This window comes from Crassostrea angulata, chromosome 7 (assembly GCF_025612915.1).
Source record: "Crassostrea angulata isolate pt1a10 chromosome 7, ASM2561291v2, whole genome shotgun sequence".
In the NCBI taxonomy this organism is placed as follows: domain Eukaryota; kingdom Metazoa; phylum Mollusca; class Bivalvia; order Ostreida; family Ostreidae; genus Magallana; species Magallana angulata.
In genome coordinates, this window is record NC_069117.1 from 1951239 (window position 1) to 1970029 (window position 18791).

Sequence of the window (18791 nt, forward strand, 5' to 3'; positions counted from 1 at the left end):
ACGGACGGACGGACGGACGGACGGAACAGGGTAACAACAATATACCCGAACTTTCTTTAGAAAGTGCGGGTATAATAATAGATAAAATGATAATCATATTCGTTGACAGAACCTGTATATATATCTTTTAAATCAAGCGCTACCTACATTTCTCAAGTCACCATCACTCTATTCAAAATTCGGACATCAAAAACTATTTAGCACCTGTCTTCAGGTGATGTAAGAATGACGGTGTAAAACAGAACAGGCCGATAGCCTATATATCTGATGATACGGGGGCCCTGCCTTATCAATATCTAAGAAGTTAGAACCCATCAGAGATAACACAACCAGCTACCGTAGGCCGAACACTGCGGCACTCTAGTGGTATTTGTTCTCTTACACTGGACAGACAAAATGGCAATTCTGCTGGCTACACTAACAGGTATAAATTCCTAGTTATATTGAAATATCTTTACTAATTTTCAGTGGGAAAAACACTTAAATAACTGTTTCGTACCAATCAAATTCTATAGCTCAAAAAGGTACCCTCAATTTTTTTTTCATTATCACTTTTGGTATATGTCGAGCACACATCCGGATGTTTGTAAATTAAATTACCTGGATCGTGATTCCAATCAAACGCTGTCAAAAATATTTGTCGCGTCCATACACGAATGTTCAAATTATTTAAATAACTTTGCATCATTGGCGCCTTCCACGAATCTAATATTTCCAATACACATGCTGAAATTAAAATTGAAAAATATGTAATAAAAGCAGCGTTTTTTCAATTAGCAAATTAAAACTTGACAGGAATTTGATATGTTCGTGCAGTTTGGGCTTGCAGCTCTGAGATTAACAGAATTAAGGGTGGTTGGGGGCGTTTGGAAAAATGTATACATCTGTTAAGATGGTGAAGGTGTATATATTATTTAACCATACAAAATATTTTACATGAAATAGCTTCAGGTAATTAATTACTAAGCGATACTCAACTGTGAAAGATTAAGGCAAACAATAATAACAAGACACGAAAGGACAGGTTTTCTCATTTAGGACTTTTATAAGTGCGGGCGAAAGGACACATGAGCTATTTTAACCATTACGTATGCACATTCAACTGGTCCAAAATATTTTTATTGAATACTAGTGCTATTTTTTTTTGGGGGGGGGGGGGGAGGGGGTGGGGGGAATGGGTGGGGGGTTAGACCTTTTGGCAGGCATTTTCACCAATTCCTAAATTTCCGGAATGCGCATGTTTGTGATGCGCGGGTGAGAGGGGGCATATTACCTCGTATCATAAAAGTTGATCTACATTTGTAAACTGTCCCTAAAATATTTGACAATGTTAAAAAAAATCAGCCGAGGGGCCAGCTCGTTAAAATATTCGATATGAAACAAGTTAATTTCCCATATCAAATGCACCCTCCTCGACCCTCGTTGTTTTTTCGAAGGTTATATCAGGGAATACGTCCCTGGTTATATCTTGTACCATCCACTGATGTCTGAGGTTATATCTTGTACCATTTGGTGTTTCATTCAACACGTGTTTTCGTTTCCCTGATAATTAATGTTAATTTCAGCGCACGTATTTAACCCTGTTGTCCGTTTTCCGCGTTGGTGTTGTATTTTCCAACATAAACCGACGCTATGATACATGTATGTGTATCACTTCTTGCAGTGATTGAATCTCCGCATTATGGCAACGCACTGCATGAGAAGGGAAAAAATGTCACATTCAATTGCCTATAACTTCCAAACCGGTGCAGATATCAAATTGCAGTTTTTGGACATTTCTAAGATAAATCGATTCTATTGATTGCTGAAAAAAAATTGACTGGAGGTACCCTTTAAAACAACACAAGAGATCATGCAATTCATTCATCTAACATGTATCTCGTACATGTAGGAGAGATACAAATTACCAATTACCAATTACCATTCGTACATGTTGGAGAGATACAAATTACCAATTACAATTACATCATATAATTGATTACAGGGAGTTGTCTATAACCCTCACATTTCCTTCCAAAACATATCATATTCTGTAAACTAGAGTAGCATTACAGATCTGAAATAGGGATAAGTTTGGCTGTAATTAAGTACAGTGATTTTGAAGTAACGAGCTGAACAAACAGTTTAACTTTGTCTCATGGTATGATGCAAAAATGTTTTAGGTTGGTCGGAACAAAAATTCACGTTTGAAAATAAAATAAATCAATTGAAAAATAAAATTAAACGAAAAAGAGGGCCCAACTGTACAACTATTAAAGCAGTATAAAATAGTTGGCATCTTAAGGACTTTCCGGCATTGGTGTTAGTATTGTGTTATTATACTTACTATACTTTTTATATCTTTATGCATGAAAAATTTAAAATCTGGTCTTCAGTTTAGCAGTTTAGCAGTTTTCATTTTTTCATTTAATTTTACAAGGTCCAGTTGAGTCATTGTCTGCTATCCATGCAGTATTTAATTCCTATTAGGTTTTGCTTCAGGTTCTACTCTCGGTCCGCTTTAGTTACGACGTTTTGATGATTTTCATTTCTCTCTCTTTTGTTGCAGTTTTTGGCGCATACGTTTTTGGCAGCGATGCTCTACTTTTTAGCGTGCTAGGACTTAACCCCCCTCATCTAGGTAAGAAACGCTCTTCTAATTGTAATATTTGAAAAGGACTTTTACACCTTTATCATGCAAACAGTGTTTAAATTTTCTTAAGTATTTTTGTGTTTGTTTAGATCCATTCTTAGCGACAATGTGCACGCCAATTCGATCTGCCGCAAACGCCAAAGTGAAATGTGTCTACAAACCGTCACAGCTGTAAGTGCTTGCCTGAAAAACAAATAAATTGTCTGACTTCTTGTGAAATAAGGCCAAAGCAAATTAATAGTGTGGTACTTGTGCTCTAGCCAACCCATAGTATAAGTTTTATCGACTATTCTTTCAAAGCGTTATTTTCGTTTTACTTACCATCCACGTTTTTTCCTCCAACAATGAATTACTTTATTTAGATAATGAAGTTATTTCTTTTATTAACCCCTCCTTTTTTATTATCATTATTTTTTCCTAGACTAGATTATGAAATATTTAGCCCTACGTATATGTTACGAGAATACAAGTACTATTTAATATTTTATATAAAAAAGATTAATCTTCTTTCTTACTTATTCAAACACCAGCATCTGCACCCAAACCTGCAACGATGGTTACACCCTTGACGACGGAAGTCGAACATCGTCACTGACTTGTGACACTTACAATAAATGGAAGACAGGCGAGGAGTTCCAAATGTGCCGCGGTCCCGGGGGTATGTACCACAGCAGTACTGCTGCACGTGTTTTCCATACCAGCATATATTCTGTGTTTTACCTAGTAATAATAAGGAATGCTTTTCATGCTTAGAGTTATATTTGAATTGCTTTGTTGTTTGCTTGCTTTGTGTTAACTGTTTTTTCTCTGCTGTCTTATTTATCTAATTAACAAAGGAAGCAAGTTTATTACTTTAATATATATAAGACGTATAAGTAATAGTAGGGACTTTGACATTTTCAGTCATGCCAAACACCGGAACCGGAACTCAGACCGGAAGTTGCCACCACATTCACTCTGTCAAGGACTGTCCGTCTGATGGCGACTTCGCCGACTGCCACAGGTGTGACCACTTTATTTCCTGTGCCCCGGACGGCGCCTTCCTCCGTCGCTGCCCACTGACCACGTACTGGGACGACATTGCTAAGCAGTGTCTGACCAAATCCAGCACCTGTACTCCCTAATGTGTTCATCAATCGTCGAGTAGTTAGTTTTTTATTACCAAGAAAATAAAGATTTAACACATTGATTTTTCCATTGTTACGTGTTTTTGTATTGCTGTTTTTGGTTGGGTAGAATCATTTTATTTTTAGGGGGTTGATTGATGATTGGGTGATTTTTAGATGTCAAACACGTTAACTGAATACAAAAATTGCAAAAAACACGAAATGGACAAAGACATGCATTAAGAGCTTGTTTTAAATTTGATAGACAATTTAGTAATACAAGACACCACTTATGAATTATCTGAAGTTCTCTACAAAGAGTCAAACAATCCACATGTTTATTTTATTAATTCCAAATGTTGATATCAATAAGCTTATAAAACGTTCCTTGAATGCAAATAAGGACTATCGTTTTTTGTTATGCTACACAAACGCTTGAAAATGATGTTTTATGACAAAAGTGTTCAACTTTAATCTTGAGAGGTCGCAGTCTCTCTCAGTATTTGCATTAAGTACTTGATTATGACAACAAAAAATAGCGAGTCCAGGCACTGCACAGGCAGTCGTACGCTAATTGACATGTACTTATCACAATTATATATCTCATTCAATGAGAGGATTTACAAAAAAGATTATTTTTAATACTTATAGTTTCTTCCTGGTTTTCATTAGAGTGAATGTTAAGCAATGGCGATGTTGGTGCTTGTTTTCTTTGCTATCACTGGAAAAATTCATGGTAAGCGGTGTTACATCCCCTAAGTTATAACGCTTTCGTCTTCTTCGTCAAAGAGACTCGTTTATAATGAATGCTAAATCACATTCAAAATGTACAGAGACATGATAAAAGTAAGGTAAGATCTACCTATCAATAAGATTTTTAAAATTAAAAAACAGAGAGAATTTATCACTATTTTCAACAATTTATATTCCGATTATATGCATGAAGGCATTATAACAGACTGTTACAGGCGTGAAGCTATAGGGCCGGTTACATTGAAGAACATATTATAATCTAAATTCTTTTATATATATATATATATATATATATATATATATATATATATATATATATATATATATATATATATATATATATATATATATATATATCACAAAAGTATTTTCTCAGTGTCCGGTAAAAATATAATAAAAGAAAAAAACCAACACTAACTGCAAAACAAAAGCGCTGTCATTGTTAAAAATCTTCAGACGTTCTTCATTGTTAAAGATCTTCAAACGTCTGAAGATTTTTAACAATGAAAGCGCTTATGTTTTGCAGTTAGTGTTGCTTTTTTTCTTTTATTGTATATATATATTGGAGCGATTTCCGCGGTATGTTAGGGTGGGTTTGTGGTCCTGGGATCGGTTCCTCTTTATATTTTTTTCACAGGTAAAAAAAAATTTTAAATCATCCTACCGACTTGTGATGGATGAATTGCTTTCAATTTTTACCATAATTTGCATCTTAAATTAAAACTGGTTTTAAGAAAGAAAAAAGAATTTAAGGAAAGACACCTTATAATAACGCTCTTTATACATCATCAATATTTTGATATAAAGAACTCTCAACTCCTTATTTTCCTTTCACCAGCCATTCCCAGTGGTTCCCCGTCTCTTTCTTTACTGTCCTCATACAGCGTGAACGAAGGACAAACAATAACACTACGGTGTTCGGTCTCTCAGAATTCGAGGTCGCCTGATCCAATCACGTGGCACTGGCTCTGTGCCGATGACGACCTGACCGCGAACAGTACGGACGACGGAGGAGGATCATCCACCCTGAGGTTCACGGCGGACCGGAAGTACGACAAGCAGTCCTGTTATTGTAGGGCGGTGTCACGTGATTCCTTGAACCTGACATATGATAAGACCTCTAGTTACAGAACCATTGACGTCAAATGTATGGGATTTAACTCTCTCTCTCTCTCTCTCTCTCTCTCTCTCTCTCTCTCTCTCTCTCTCTCTCTCTCTCTCTCTCTCTCTCTCTCTCTCTCTCTCTCTCTCTCCAATAAATACTAATAATCAAATCGATTATGCTGTAAAAGATTCACACAAAATTTTGACTGAAAATTAATAGTACATCAAAATATCAAAAAACCGTCAAGTACAAATATATCAAAATAACCCAAAATATAATCATTGTAGACACACCCCGGTCATCTCCCATCATTAACACTAGTAATATAGCATTAGTCTCTGGCGGAGAAGCAGTCTTGAGCTGTTCAATTGACTCCATTGGTAACCCTGCCATCAGTTGGTCTTGGAAATGTGGAACACAATCGATGTACACTAGGGTACAGAAGAGAGGCCGGACGACGGAAGTGGTGATCCTGGCGGAGCAGAGACTTGATGGACTCTCCTGCTACTGTACAGCACAGGCCTCTGGGTTCCAGGCTTCTTCAAAACCTGCACTTGTTTCCGTTCGTTGTGAGTTGCAAAAATATTATATCAAAAGCAATCATTTCAGATGCAATGCTATGCATTTTTCCTCCAATCTGGAAAAATGAAACCTGATTAGCATCAAGCTTATAATTCGAGGGCTTGAGGTATTTTTATGCTTCGGTTTGTGAATGTCTATGTAGATATGCATGATAATAAAATGTCTCTAAACATCACACTGCTTCAGATATCCCGTCTGATTATCCACAAATTAGCAGAACTGCGACCAGTGTAAGCGTTGGCTCCCCTGTTGTGCTCCGATGTTCGTTATCTTCTGCTGGAAACCCACCAGTCACGTGGTCATGGTTCTGTAATGACGTCATGGTGAATAAAGGCGTTAATCAAATGGGGAAATCAACAGAGTTATCTTTCCTTGCCGAACAGAACGACGATAAAAAAGGATGCTACTGTCGAGCGAAGAACTCTCTATCTGTCGCCGGACGATACGACGAGAAGTCATCTGATAGTTACATACGAATAATAGGTGTGTATACACTGTACTGGGAAATTGTTATTTATGTCTCTGTAGTAACGTATGCACAAAACAATGTGCCGGATAATTATGCCAGTGCCAAGGTGGCATTTTTGCACCCGTCTAAGCTGCATATGATAGACCATTGCTTAAAAGAGTTAACAACCAACTTTGTTATCATTGTATCTCACCTGTCAGGTGAGATATTTACCTTTCAAAAATAAATTCCTATAGGAAAATAATTTTTCCCGTAGAAAAAACAATATTCCTATTGGTAATTTGAAATTTCCTATCGGATTACAAGAACTTCCTGTAGGAATTTTAATTCTTTTTTTTGGATAAAATCCGATAAGAAAACTTAATATCCTATAGGAAAACTACATGTCTGAATCAAATTCCAACAAAAAATACCATTTTCCTATAGGAAATATAATTCCTATAAGACTTTTAAAAAATCCTATAGGATTGTCAATATTTCCTGTAGAAGAATCAATTCTACTATGGGAATTATCATTTTCCAATGGGATATTAATTTTCAAAGGTAAATATCTCATCTGTCAGGTGAAAAACACTTAAAACAAAAGTGGATATATACTCTTTAAACAATGGTCTATCATTTGGTATATATGGATTTTTCCGAAACTGCATCTTAAGCGGGTGCAAAAATGATACCTTGGCACTGGCATAATTATCCGGCACAGTGTTACAAGTACAAACTATAGCTGCGTCTTATTCGTGTAAAGTCTCGGTTTTTGATAAATGTCATATATATGGTCAAGTGTTACGTATTATTCTTTTTCAAGGTACGCCGATAGTAAGCTCTGTCAGACAATCAGAGAAGGGTGGAATCTCACCGGTGGCGTTTGGGGTCACCCTGGCTTTTCTCTTGGTAGTCATTGTCACGTGCCTTGTGGTTATTGTTATCCAACACAAGAGAATCCCTAAGGAATCATCGCTGACCTCATGGTTCCTCGTCAAAATAGGTACTATTTTAGCACTCTGTAAAAATTTATATCGTTATTCACGTGATCGTTTGAGAAAATTTATTTTTTCTATTGTATTCATGTGCTTATTTCAACATAAACTATCGTAATTTTTTTTAAAATTCACTCGAGCCTCAACTGACGGCATTTTGTAATTTCGTGATTTTTTTTTTCAGGGAGACGATCAAATTTGGAAAGGTAATATGCGGTTTGCTTTATGAAAAAAGGTGTGAAATCATCAAATATTGTGTCTCTAGAATTAATGCTCTTATTATATAATTAAATACCGGTATCATAGTTAAGGAAGGTTGGGGGGGGGGTTCAAGATTTTTTTTGTAAAGCTATAAACTAGTATCTAAGAAAAAGGGATATATTATTATCTATATCTATATATTATTATCTTTAGAAGTTTGGTATTTTCCTATATTTTCATATAGAAATCTTCTTCCAAAGGAGACCAATATGGTTTATGAATGACCACGATCATCAAGAGCACTCTTAATTAACTGCTTTTTAGCTCACCTGAGCCAAAGGCTCAAGTGAGCTTTTCTGATCACAATTTGTCCGTTGTCTGTCGCCGTTGTCGTTGTCGTCGTCGTCGTTGTAAACTTTGCACATTTTCATTTTCTTCTCAAAAACCACTGGGCAGATTTCAACCAAATTTGGCACAAAGCACCACTAGGTGAAGGGGATTCAAGTTTGTTCAAATGAGGCCACGCCCTCTTTAAAGGGGAGATAATTGAGAATTATTCAAAATTTCTTGGTATTTTTCAAAAATCTTCTTCTCAAAAACTGTTCGGCCTGAAAAGCTTAAACTTGTATGGAGGCATCCTCAGGTAGTGTAGATTCAAGTTTATTCAAATTATGGTCCCCGGGGGTAGGGAGGGGCCAAAAGAGGGGGATCAAGTTTTACATAGAAATATATAGAGAAAATTTTTAAAAATCTTCTTCTCAAAACTATTAGGCCAGGAAAGCTCAAATTAAAATGGAAGCATCCTCAGGTAGTGTAGATTCAAGTTTGTTCAAATCATAGTCCCCAGGGGTAGGGTGGGGCTACAATAGGGGGATCAGGTTTTACATAGGAATATATAGAGAAAATCTTTAAAAATCTTTTTCTCAAAAACTGTTAGGCCGGAAAAGCTCAAATCAAAATGGAAGCATCCTCAGGTAGTGTAAATTCAAGTTTGTTCAAATCATAGACCCTGGGGTAGGGTGGGGCCACAATGGGGGGATCAAGTTTTGCATAGGAATATATAGAGAAAATCTTTAAAAATCTTCTTCTCAAAAACTATTAGGCCAGGAAAGCTCACATTTGAGGGGAAGCATCCTCAGATAGTGTAGATTCAAGTTTGTTCAAATCATGGACCCCGGGGATAGGGTGGGGCCACAATTGGGGGATAAATTTTTATACAGGAATATATAGAGAAAATCTTTTAAAAAATTCTTTTAAAAACTATTAGGCCAAGAAAGCTCAAATTTGAGTGGACGCATCCTCAGATAGTGTAGATTCAAGTTTGTCAAATCATGGTCCCCGGAGGTAGGGTGGGGCCGCAATTTGGGGATCAAGTTTTACATAGGAATATATAGAGATCTTTAAAAATCTTCTTCTCAAAAACTATTAGGCCAGGAAAGCTCAAATTTGAGTGGAAGCATAGGTAGTGTAGATTCAAATTCGTTCAAATCATAGTCCCTGGGGTAGGGTGGGGCCACAATGGGGGGGGGGGGGTTCAAGTTTTATACAGGAATATATAGAGAAAATCTTTAAAAAAAATCTTTTAGAAACTATTTGGCCAAGAAAGCTCAGATTGGCGTGTAACTATACTCAGATAATGTAGATTCAAGTTTGTTCAAATCATGGTCCCTGGGGGTAGGGCGGTGCTACAATGGGGATAAATTTTTATATATATCTAGAAAATCTTTAAAAATCTTCTTCTCAAAACTTTTTGGCCAGGAAAGCCTAAATTTGAGTAGAAGCATCCCCAGATCGTATAGATTCAAATTTGTTTAAATAATAGTCCAGGGGTAGGGTGAGGTCATATTGGGGGATGAATTTTTACATAGGAATATATAGAGAAAATCAATAAAAATCTTCTTTATAAAGACTTTTTGGCCAGAAAAGCTTAAACTTGTGTAGAGGCATCCTCGGGTAGTGTAAATTCAAGTTTGCAAAATCACAGTCCCTAGTGGTAGGGCGTGGCCGTGATGGCGGTTTGAATTTTTACATAGGATTATAGAGAGAAAATCTTTAAAAATATTCTGGGAAAGTTTTCGGTCCAAAACTCAGTACTAAGTGTGAAAGCACAGGTTATGTAGATTTAAGTTTGATGAAACCATGATTTCCTAGAGAAAAGTGGGGCCACGAAATGGGGGGGGGGGGGTATATAGGAATAGAGAAAAATCTTCTTACAGGTACAACAACAAAAGGGGCTTGGTATTTACCAAAATAAAAGAGGTGGGTAAAAATTTGCAGATTTTCATTTCTTTTTAGCAAGATCTACTGTACTTAGTTGTCAAGATATTTTGATGCAGTAATGCTAATTTGATCAGAATTAAGGCAATTGTTGCTCAGGTGAGCGATGTGGCCCTTGGGCATCTTGTTTAGTTTAAGTTATGGGAATGTTGTAGTTGTTATATGTAATGTTTTTGTGTTTGTCTATCAGCCAAATCCAGGACACAAAATGTACTATAGAGGAACATAACTATGAGGTACTTACGACGGGCAACCAGAGCAAAGGTAAGCCGATAGGTCTCCAGGTCAGCGCGCCGTTCTCTTAATCTTTGTGTAATTAATGAACATGTATGGTTGACGTTATAAACACGATTTTAAATAATCTATCCTGCTACGTTGATTTATCATATCCGTTGTACATGTATTCACATGGAATCTATATAATTGCCCATTTCAGACGCTGATGAAAGGTAAGAGATAATAATAATGAAATTATACTAGTAATTGACTGACGTACGTTTATGTACAATAGTTTGTGTATAACTTCGGTCTTGCTTATTTTAGAGTTCCAACTTACCAAAATTTAAGAGTGAAAAGGGGCCATAAACAAAGACCTGCTGTGGTTAAGAACAAGGAGCTCTCTGTGATTCGTTCATAAGTCTCTCTTTTCCAAGCTACTGTGTTCAATGTCATGCTAATTTCACATTTTTGGTTTGGGGAGAGGTAAGGTTTCTGGTTTAGAGAGGGTTAGTTTTTTGGATTAGGGAGGGATTAGTTTTTTGGGTTTGTGGAGAGGTTAGTATTTTGGTTTTTTTGGAAGGGTTTATTGTCATGCTGATTTGTTATTTTTTGGTTTGGGGATTGTTTAGTTTTTTTGGTTTGGGGATCGTTTAGTTTTTTAGTTCGGGGATTGTTAAGTTTTTTTTATTTGAGGCTTAGGTTTTTTTTGATTTGGGAGGGTTTTATTTCTTCAGTGTTGGTAGGGTTTATTGTATGCTGATTTGTTATTTTTGGTTAAAGGAGGGGTTAGTTTTTTGTCTGGGGAGTGGATAATTGCGGGGTTTTTTTGTGGGGGGGGGGTAGTTTTTTGGTTTAGGGTTTGGTTAGCTTTTTGATTTGTGAATGGTTTAGTGTCATTCTGATTTTTTTTTTTTTTTTTTTTTTGGCTTGATAAGTTTTCTGCTGTCTAAGACACACCTTTAAGAAACAATAACATATACACGCTATGCTCAGTATGCTATGTCTGTTTATTTGCTATGTTTTAAACTAATAATATGAATGTATCTATTGTTTTCATTTCAATTAAAAACATATAACACAAACACGTCTTTTAGTGTTATGTATATCGTAAATGGAAGTTGTTGCTTACAGCTGGTATTGGCGGTAATGTGCGCGGGTACACATGTAGGATGTGTGGAACCACTGATTCTACACACTATAATAAATTACAGAAATTAACTACATAATTTGTTATACCTTGTAATGCCCGCTAAAAGGATTGACGAATTTATAACATAATAAATGTAGAACACCTCACCGAGGTCTGATCGGTGAAACAGACATCATACTATAAACATCAAACAGACATCATACTACAAACATCAAACAGACATCATACTACAAACATCAAACAGACATCATACTACAAACATCAAACAGACATCATACTACAAACATCAAACAGACATCATACTATAAACATCAAACAGGCATCATACTATAAACATCAAACAGACATCATACTACACACATCAAACAGACATCATACTATAAACATCAAACAGACATCATACTATAAACATCAAACAGACATCATACTACACACATCAAACAGACATCATACTATAAACATCAAACAGACATCATACTGTAAACATCAAACAGACATCATACTATAAACATCAAACAGACATCATACTATAAACATCAAACAGACATCATACTGTAAACATCAAACAGACATCATACTATAAACATCAAACAGACATCATACTATAAACATCAAACAGACATCATACTACACACAACAAACAGACATCATACTATAAACATCAAACAGACATCATACTACAAACATCAAACAGACATCATACTACAAACATCAAACAGGCATCATACTACAAACATCAAACAGGCATCATACTACAAACATCAAACAGACATCATACTATAAACATCAAACAGACATCATACTATAAACATCAAACAGACATCATACTACAAACATCAAACAGACATCAAACTATAAACATCAAACAGACATCATACTACAAAGTATTACACATGTTTAAATCTTATACTTTTTTATGTTCAAATGTACGACAGTGTAATTATGGATGAAAAAAAAATTGAAGTTAAAGTGTTGAGACGCAATAATTTGCATTGATAATTTAGCAATCTGTAAACATGTACAACGGTCGTTCACAATGAATAAATTACGATAGGGCTGGCCTTAATACGTATTATCTCCCTTGTATGAGTGCTCGTAATTGGACAGTGCTGGTACCGGGGTCGAGAGAACTGAGAAGCAGACCTCGGTCACATTGTAGGCTGTCACTATCCCCCCGTGAAGTCGTTTTACCATGCTTCTATTTGTCCTGTTTTTACCACTGGTTGTCGGCGACTGTAAGTTTTGTTTGGCGTATTTTCAAGTTATAGCGAAAATGAAGTATCTATTTCATGTTTATTTATAAAAAAAAAAAAAAGCAGCATATGTTTATAATTGTATTGAAGGTATAACGATTGTATACTCTATATTTTTCTTTATGCATTAATTTTACATTTGGATATTATATGTATCATAATATATCATATTGTATTCAGATAATTGGTATCATACTATGTATTACTATATATATTATATTCTGTTGTTTCTCACCACAGTCCCATCTATGTAGCTGCATAACATATTTTTTCCGCAGCATATCAACTTCCCACGCCATACCTGACCCTGAACGATAATAACGTGACGGAAGGACAACCAATCGCTCTCAGGTGTTCAATTTACTCCCCGGAACCCCAGCCGGTCACGTGGTACTGGAGATGTGGCGACAGTAACATGACTGGGAATGCGTCCGTCGGCCTCCACGACACCGTCCTGACCTTCCCTTCCGACCGGAAGTACAATGGAGTGGTGTGTTACTGTAAAGTCAGGCCGAGCGCCGCCAACGACTCCTACAGCAAGATGTCCAATCACCTGACCATCAACGTCAGGTGTAAGTCCTGCCCAGTATAATTATGTTTATTCCTAACCCGAAAATTCAACCGATGATGTGCATTATTTTTTACAATATCTGTAAGCAATGGCACATTACAAAATTATCTTTATTTAAAATCAGTACCTGATTCTTGTATATAGCGCAGTGACTCTCTCTCTCTCTCTCTCTCTCTCCTCTCTCTCTCTCTCTCTCTCTCTCTCTCTCTCTCTCTCTCTCTCTCTCCCCCCCCCCCCCCCAACTATGTATCTCTCCTTTTTGGGATTATAAAAGCTTTCTTGTTTTCACCCTAAAATAATGCACGTCTTCGCCATCCTTATTTTATCTTTACTATCCGCTACTATCGTAAAATAATTTGTGTCTGATAATTCAATTAAAGACAGATAGGCGAGTTACCTTATTAACACAAAACATTCCTTTCAGATACTCCGCGCTCTATCCCTTTTCTAAACGCCTCAAACACAGCGGTTGTAGCGGGGGAGGAGATCACCTTGCAGTGTACCCTGGATACCCTGGGGAATCCCCCGGTCACGTGGACCTGGAAGTGTGGGCGGTACGCCGTATACAACCAAAGGACCGTCAACGTTAACGCCACGTCCAAACTGATCCTGAAAGGGGAACCGGATCTCAACAACAAGGTGTGTCACTGCGTAGCCCGGAACTACTTTCTTCACTACGAGGCGGCGTCCAACGCAGTTTCACTCAGTGTGTACTGTACGTAGAATTTGACAGAATATAATGATTATATCATGTCATTTTATGTGAATTATTGGGATTTTTATTATTTCAAATGTTTTTTATTCAAATTCAAAGCATGAATTTCTGTTACTTTAAGATTTCCCTGACGAAAGGCCCCGGATAGACAATACACTTATAACCGTGGATCAGAACACCCCAGTGACAATTCGGTGTTATTTGTCCACGCGGGGAAACCCCCCGGTAGCTTGGCTGTGGTACTGTGACGACAAACTCCAGTCAAAGGGAGTCGGGAGCACTGGAACCATGTCGACTCTCATGGTCATCGCAAAACTCAAGGACCACAACGCGGCGTGCCACTGTAGGGCGAAAAGCGATTCCCAGTGGGGCAGCTATGACAAAAACTCCTCAAAGGCAATCATCAATATAAAAAGTGAGACATATCATCTTAAGTTCAGATCTATTTGTGTGTGCAAGTTCAAAATTACTGAATACTCCATATGGAGAAATCACGTACACTTTATTCATAAGCTAACTTCCACGTGACACTGCTCTCATTAATATTCATGTCTTCAAATTGTCTATATTACAAATCAAAATTACAAACAAAGATTTCTGACACGATTAGTTTGCAATGTAAACTCGGTAAATATATGAGGAACAACTTTACCTAAGAATGGCTTGTATTTTAAAAATAATTCCAAAGTCCCTTCCTGGCGTCTTTCATCACTAAAACACACTTTATTCCTACAACGCTCCGCATCGATATTTCAGATTCAAAAGGAACCGCCATCTCAACCTTTCATGTAAACAAAGCAAGCACATTCCGATCCCGAATGTTGTAAATGACAAACCCAAATGGGGAGAATATTTCCAAAATACTTATTTTTTAAATTTGTGGCTTTTTCATTCCTCTCTATGTGTTTTATTGTACTGAAATTCGCCATTGTAATAGCAATATGGCCGCTATGAAAATTAGTAAAATGTACACCATTTCTCCATATGCGATGTAAGACAACTGATAAGATATTATTGTAACATCAAACAAGATTATATACATCTTTTTCCGTAGACCTCGATCTAATTACCACGAAAAGTTCTGCAATCACCGCTGATGTGTTTGGTGCCGTGACCGGGATTGTGGTTCTTCTAATCATAATGGCTGGAATTGTTGTTGTTTTTCATCACAGAAAAATTACAGATATGAGTATGTATATACCTTTTTTAATTACATTATTATCAACAAAAGGGATAGCAATGTATGTGAAAAATTAGATGTCTTGAATCTGTTTAATAAACGGTTAAACTTATCTCTTTGTACCATAAATACTGCATAATATTGTATTATCTACTATCATTTAACTAAGATTAGTTTATTTCCAGGTAATCAGTTTTTGACAACTCGGAGGTATGCAATGTCTAATTACTATTCTAAACACAATAAAACCCAAAATTTTATTTATCTGTGAAAATCCTTCTGTTCTTACTTAATTTATTTTAAATGGATATCAAAATAGAGAATTGTTTTTAACCTTAAGCAGTCCATATATATACACTTATATCTCAATGGTTTGTTAATTTCCGGTACTCGTTCAATTTTTGTAAAATCAGTTTTATCAGAAATAAACTTAATCACGTTATTTCGTTCAAGAGACAATGATATGAGCTCAAGCGTTGGGCAAGACAATCTTAACTACAGAACCTTAAAGGAAGAGCAAGCCCATCCCACAGAATGATTTCATAAATCTATATTAAGGTACGTTGATCTTTCATTAAGAGCGTTAACTCTCATAAAAAAAATAATGCGACTTCAATCACAGTTTTTTTGTTGAAACTGTCTCCATTTTAATCAATAATTTAGATTTGTTCAGTGAATCAGTAAAACAAAATTTCATTTGGGAAATATGTGAATGGCGCGAAAACATTCCTTCGTATTTTCTGAAGACAAAGAGCTCTTTAACATTGGCAAAAATAAAAGCTTCAAAAGTACACATACAAGTACTTGTTTTTACTTTTACTTTATTTACTTTTAATAATAGTACAAAAATCTTATTTTAATGTGGTCAGTAAAATTTATTTGATTGCACTTTTACAGGTTTATACAGACTGAGATATATGAGCAATGAAGACTGCAGAGAAATAACACTCGTTTTAGAAGACGTCTTTATTCAACATGTATCCGGGCACGCCTACGTTTTAATCACCAATTACTCCTTGATAAATGTTTAAACGGTTTACAAAATGTGTTATAATAAGATATCAGCATCTATAATAAAATTATGTCGTAAACAGTGTTAAGTTTATACAATACATGTAATAGTATTCTTGTTTCGCTAACATCGTCAAAAATTATATCAAATAAAATGGATTAATGCACTAATACCTTTTTCAATAACAATCAATCTTATACTAAGAAAATCTGTTCATGCTTATTCCCATCTTCGCTAGCCAAGGGTTTTCGGTCCACTTTGCTCCCCATAAACCCTTGGCGGATTTCATTACGAAAACTCGGTGATGTGGTGGCGCTATCTAGCGAGCAACTTGAGTTGCGCCCCTTGCATATTTACATTTTAATCGAATTAAACAACGGGTTATATACACATCATGGCATTAATACAACTTGAAAACATGTTGACTACCGAATATCGGAACATAATTAACGATGTTATTAAATACGAATAAAGTTATAACCTAGGGAAAGCACGGGATGTTTTATTCATAGTGTTTTGTAAGGACATGTACCATGTGTACCGGGAGTGAAAAAGTCGCCGATTTATACACGGGCCCTGGAAGTTATTGTAAATATATTGCATGTGCATGTATAAAAAAGTAAGGGTAGGACACTCTTTTTGGGGCGAAATCGGGTTTGACGAAGTCTGGGCGTTCCTCAAACGAAATTTCGCGATAAATCGTTCAAGTATACTTTACTTACGACATATGTATACATTCGTTCCGCTCCAATGCTGTTACGTCGAAGAAAAAGGTGTTTTTATACATCCAAGTGCCTAAGAATTTCGCTAGACTGGTTTACATCCGGTTTAATCGCAGTGAATCCAAAGGGAAATCGAAAGGTAAGTTCTGATTGGTCAATAATGAAATAAATTCTTTAATTTCTTCTCGATATTTGTCAATCTTCTTCATTATTCTCGCATTTCATTGTTGAAAGGTCAAACTACCCAGTATTTATATGCATAACTCCTTTCAAACATTTGCATACATACTCACCAAAAATTGTTATCAGTTTCGCCACCTTATTGACGAGCAGATTTATTTTATTATTAATCAGAACTTATCTTTTGATTCACTGCGATTAAACTGGATGTAAACCAGTCTAGCGAAATTCTAGACCGATGTAGCTGTTCCAACACGCAGCTTCAGAGATTCCAGTCGGCATTTGTTGGCAACTTCCGCAATGAGGTTGTTCCAATTCCCGAAGTCATCATCTAAATATCCGCTAATTACAATAGTAAGGTTTTGAAAATATTTCCCGAAATGTTTGACCAGTTGCATATTGCGTGCGGGCACTACAGACTGTTTGACCCAGCCGTAATTGGTCATATTCCCGATCAGGTACAAGGTCATCCGGCTCCACAGGGTGGGGTGGTGGAAGGCTTCGTTTAGCTTGGAACACGTGATAGAGACTTTGTACCTGGTTTTCAGGTCCAGGCGACTTAGTGTGTTGACCCAGATCATCGTCGGGAGGTCACTAAAGTCTGGGTCACACGGGCCGGTCTCACCGTCGGCCATTATGTCTTGGAAGTCTCTGAATCAGGAGGAACTTTAAAGACGGCACTTAGTCATTTATTTCTGGCAACCTTTCAAAACAAAACACGGAATATAAATATTGTTTGGTTACGCATGAAAAATACAGTTGATTTGGTAGATAATGGTGAACGCGAGTGAAAATCTACTTATTTTATTGAATCAAATGTTATGAGAGAGAGAGAGAGAGAGAGAGAGAGAGAGAGAGAGAGAGAGAGAGAGAGAGAGAGAGAGTTTACATGTATCCTTGTACATATGTTCCTACATATATTCACAATGGATTTAGGTTATGTGCGAGTTCAAATATTATTGATATATTTAATCAACGATGAAAGGGAGAGAGAGAGAGAGATCATAAAAACCGTAGAGAAAGAGAGAAAGAGAGACAAACCTGGGTTAACGTGTATATCCTCGTACATAATTGTACATTTGTACGTAAATCAATACAGTACCTGTAATAATGGGTATTTTTAGAAGTCTATTTTTAGTACTGACCACAAATCTCGATCTCGACAACATTAGTTTAAAGGGACTTGTGGGGGGGGGGGGGGGGGGGGCTTCGTTGGGAAGGGGGTGTTTACCTTTGATATTAATAGTTATCGAGTTCCAAGCAGGAACTTCGCATCATAAAATAATTACACAAGAGAAAAGTTTGTTTATAATTATCTTGTCCATTTTTACTTTGCATTCGTTAAAGTTTCAAATTGTATTTTTTAATGAAATGTCTATTAATTTTTTAAATTCATGTACTGTATATATAATTTTTGAGTTTGTATTCATTAATATGTGAATTCTGTATGGAATATACAAAAGTTGAATTCACATAAAAATTCATATGCATAACTGATGCAAACAGAAATATTGAATACTGCAACGTTTGACATGTCATATAATTCATTGTTAAACAAAAAATGGTAAAATGAAATATTAAAATTTCCGATAAAATATGGCCATGCGTGCATGTTTAGCATATTGAAGATGTTGTTGCTGATTTCCTAAAACTCGAGGGTTGTCTCTATAAAGTTATGTCATCCTGT

At 36.2% G+C, this 18791-nt stretch overlaps 4 protein-coding genes across 4 annotated transcripts; 3 read left to right on the plus strand and 1 right to left on the minus strand.

Moving 5' to 3' along the window:
- Nucleotides 1-284: 284 nt before the first annotated feature.
- LOC128156590 (uncharacterized) lies at nucleotides 285-3822 on the plus strand. Its single transcript, XM_052818777.1, has 5 exons — nucleotides 285-424; nucleotides 2549-2620; nucleotides 2722-2803; nucleotides 3163-3290; nucleotides 3536-3822. The coding sequence occupies exons 1-5, from the start codon at nucleotides 397-399 to the stop codon at nucleotides 3754-3756; spliced, it is 531 nt and encodes a 176-aa protein (XP_052674737.1). The 5' UTR covers nucleotides 285-396; the 3' UTR covers nucleotides 3757-3822.
- Nucleotides 3823-4329: 507 nt separating this feature from the next.
- LOC128157013 (vascular cell adhesion protein 1-like) lies at nucleotides 4330-11155 on the plus strand. Its single transcript, XM_052819362.1, has 9 exons — nucleotides 4330-4474; nucleotides 5330-5638; nucleotides 5884-6165; nucleotides 6365-6661; nucleotides 7453-7632; nucleotides 7809-7830; nucleotides 10293-10366; nucleotides 10539-10551; nucleotides 10646-11155. The coding sequence occupies exons 1-9, from the start codon at nucleotides 4426-4428 to the stop codon at nucleotides 10737-10739; spliced, it is 1320 nt and encodes a 439-aa protein (XP_052675322.1). The 5' UTR covers nucleotides 4330-4425; the 3' UTR covers nucleotides 10740-11155.
- Nucleotides 11156-12550: 1395 nt separating this feature from the next.
- Nucleotides 12551-16281, plus strand: LOC128157014 (basement membrane-specific heparan sulfate proteoglycan core protein-like). Its single transcript, XM_052819363.1, has 8 exons — nucleotides 12551-12706; nucleotides 13003-13296; nucleotides 13720-14010; nucleotides 14132-14425; nucleotides 15065-15199; nucleotides 15376-15400; nucleotides 15644-15748; nucleotides 16088-16281. Exons 1-7 carry the CDS (start codon nucleotides 12664-12666, stop codon nucleotides 15726-15728), a joined length of 1167 nt encoding a protein of 388 aa, XP_052675323.1. The 5' UTR covers nucleotides 12551-12663; the 3' UTR covers nucleotides 15729-15748; nucleotides 16088-16281.
- Nucleotides 16282-17334: 1053 nt separating this feature from the next.
- Nucleotides 17335-18302, minus strand: LOC128155554 (uncharacterized). The gene is made up of 2 exons (XM_052817322.1): nucleotides 18146-18302; nucleotides 17335-17807 (listed from the first exon to the last, which is right to left on the minus strand). Exon 2 carries the CDS (start codon nucleotides 17737-17739, stop codon nucleotides 17335-17337), a length of 405 nt encoding a protein of 134 aa, XP_052673282.1. The 5' UTR covers nucleotides 17740-17807; nucleotides 18146-18302.
- Nucleotides 18303-18791: the final 489 nt, after the last annotated feature.

What these genes read in the sequence shown, in the direction of transcription:
- LOC128157014 (XM_052819363.1), top strand. Translation starts at nt 12,664, where the DNA reads ATGCTTCTATTTGTCCTGTTTTTACCACTGGTTGTCGGCGACT. An exon ending in GGCAATCATCAATATAAAAA is followed by an intron (nt 14,426 to 15,064) that starts GTGAGACATATC and finishes CTTTTTCCGTAG; the next exon opens with ACCTCGATCTAATTACCACG. An exon ending in CAGAAAAATTACAGATATGA is followed by an intron (nt 15,200 to 15,375) that starts GTATGTATATAC and finishes GTTTATTTCCAG; the next exon opens with GTAATCAGTTTTTGACAACT.
- LOC128155554 (XM_052817322.1), bottom strand. Translation starts at nt 17,739, where the DNA reads ATGGCCGACGGTGAGACCGGCCCGTGTGACCCAGACTTTAGTGACCTC.
- LOC128157013 (XM_052819362.1), top strand. Translation starts at nt 4,426, where the DNA reads ATGGCGATGTTGGTGCTTGTTTTCTTTGCTATCACTGGAAAAATTCAT. An exon ending in CAGAACCATTGACGTCAAAT is followed by an intron (nt 5,639 to 5,883) that starts GTATGGGATTTA and finishes TAATCATTGTAG; the next exon opens with ACACACCCCGGTCATCTCCC. An exon ending in TAGTTACATACGAATAATAG is followed by an intron (nt 6,662 to 7,452) that starts GTGTGTATACAC and finishes TTCTTTTTCAAG; the next exon opens with GTACGCCGATAGTAAGCTCT.
- LOC128156590 (XM_052818777.1), top strand. Translation starts at nt 397, where the DNA reads ATGGCAATTCTGCTGGCTACACTAACAG. An exon ending in TCTGCTGGCTACACTAACAG is followed by an intron (nt 425 to 2,548) that starts GTATAAATTCCT and finishes CTTTTGTTGCAG; the next exon opens with TTTTTGGCGCATACGTTTTT. An exon ending in AATGTGCCGCGGTCCCGGGG is followed by an intron (nt 3,291 to 3,535) that starts GTATGTACCACA and finishes TGACATTTTCAG; the next exon opens with TCATGCCAAACACCGGAACC.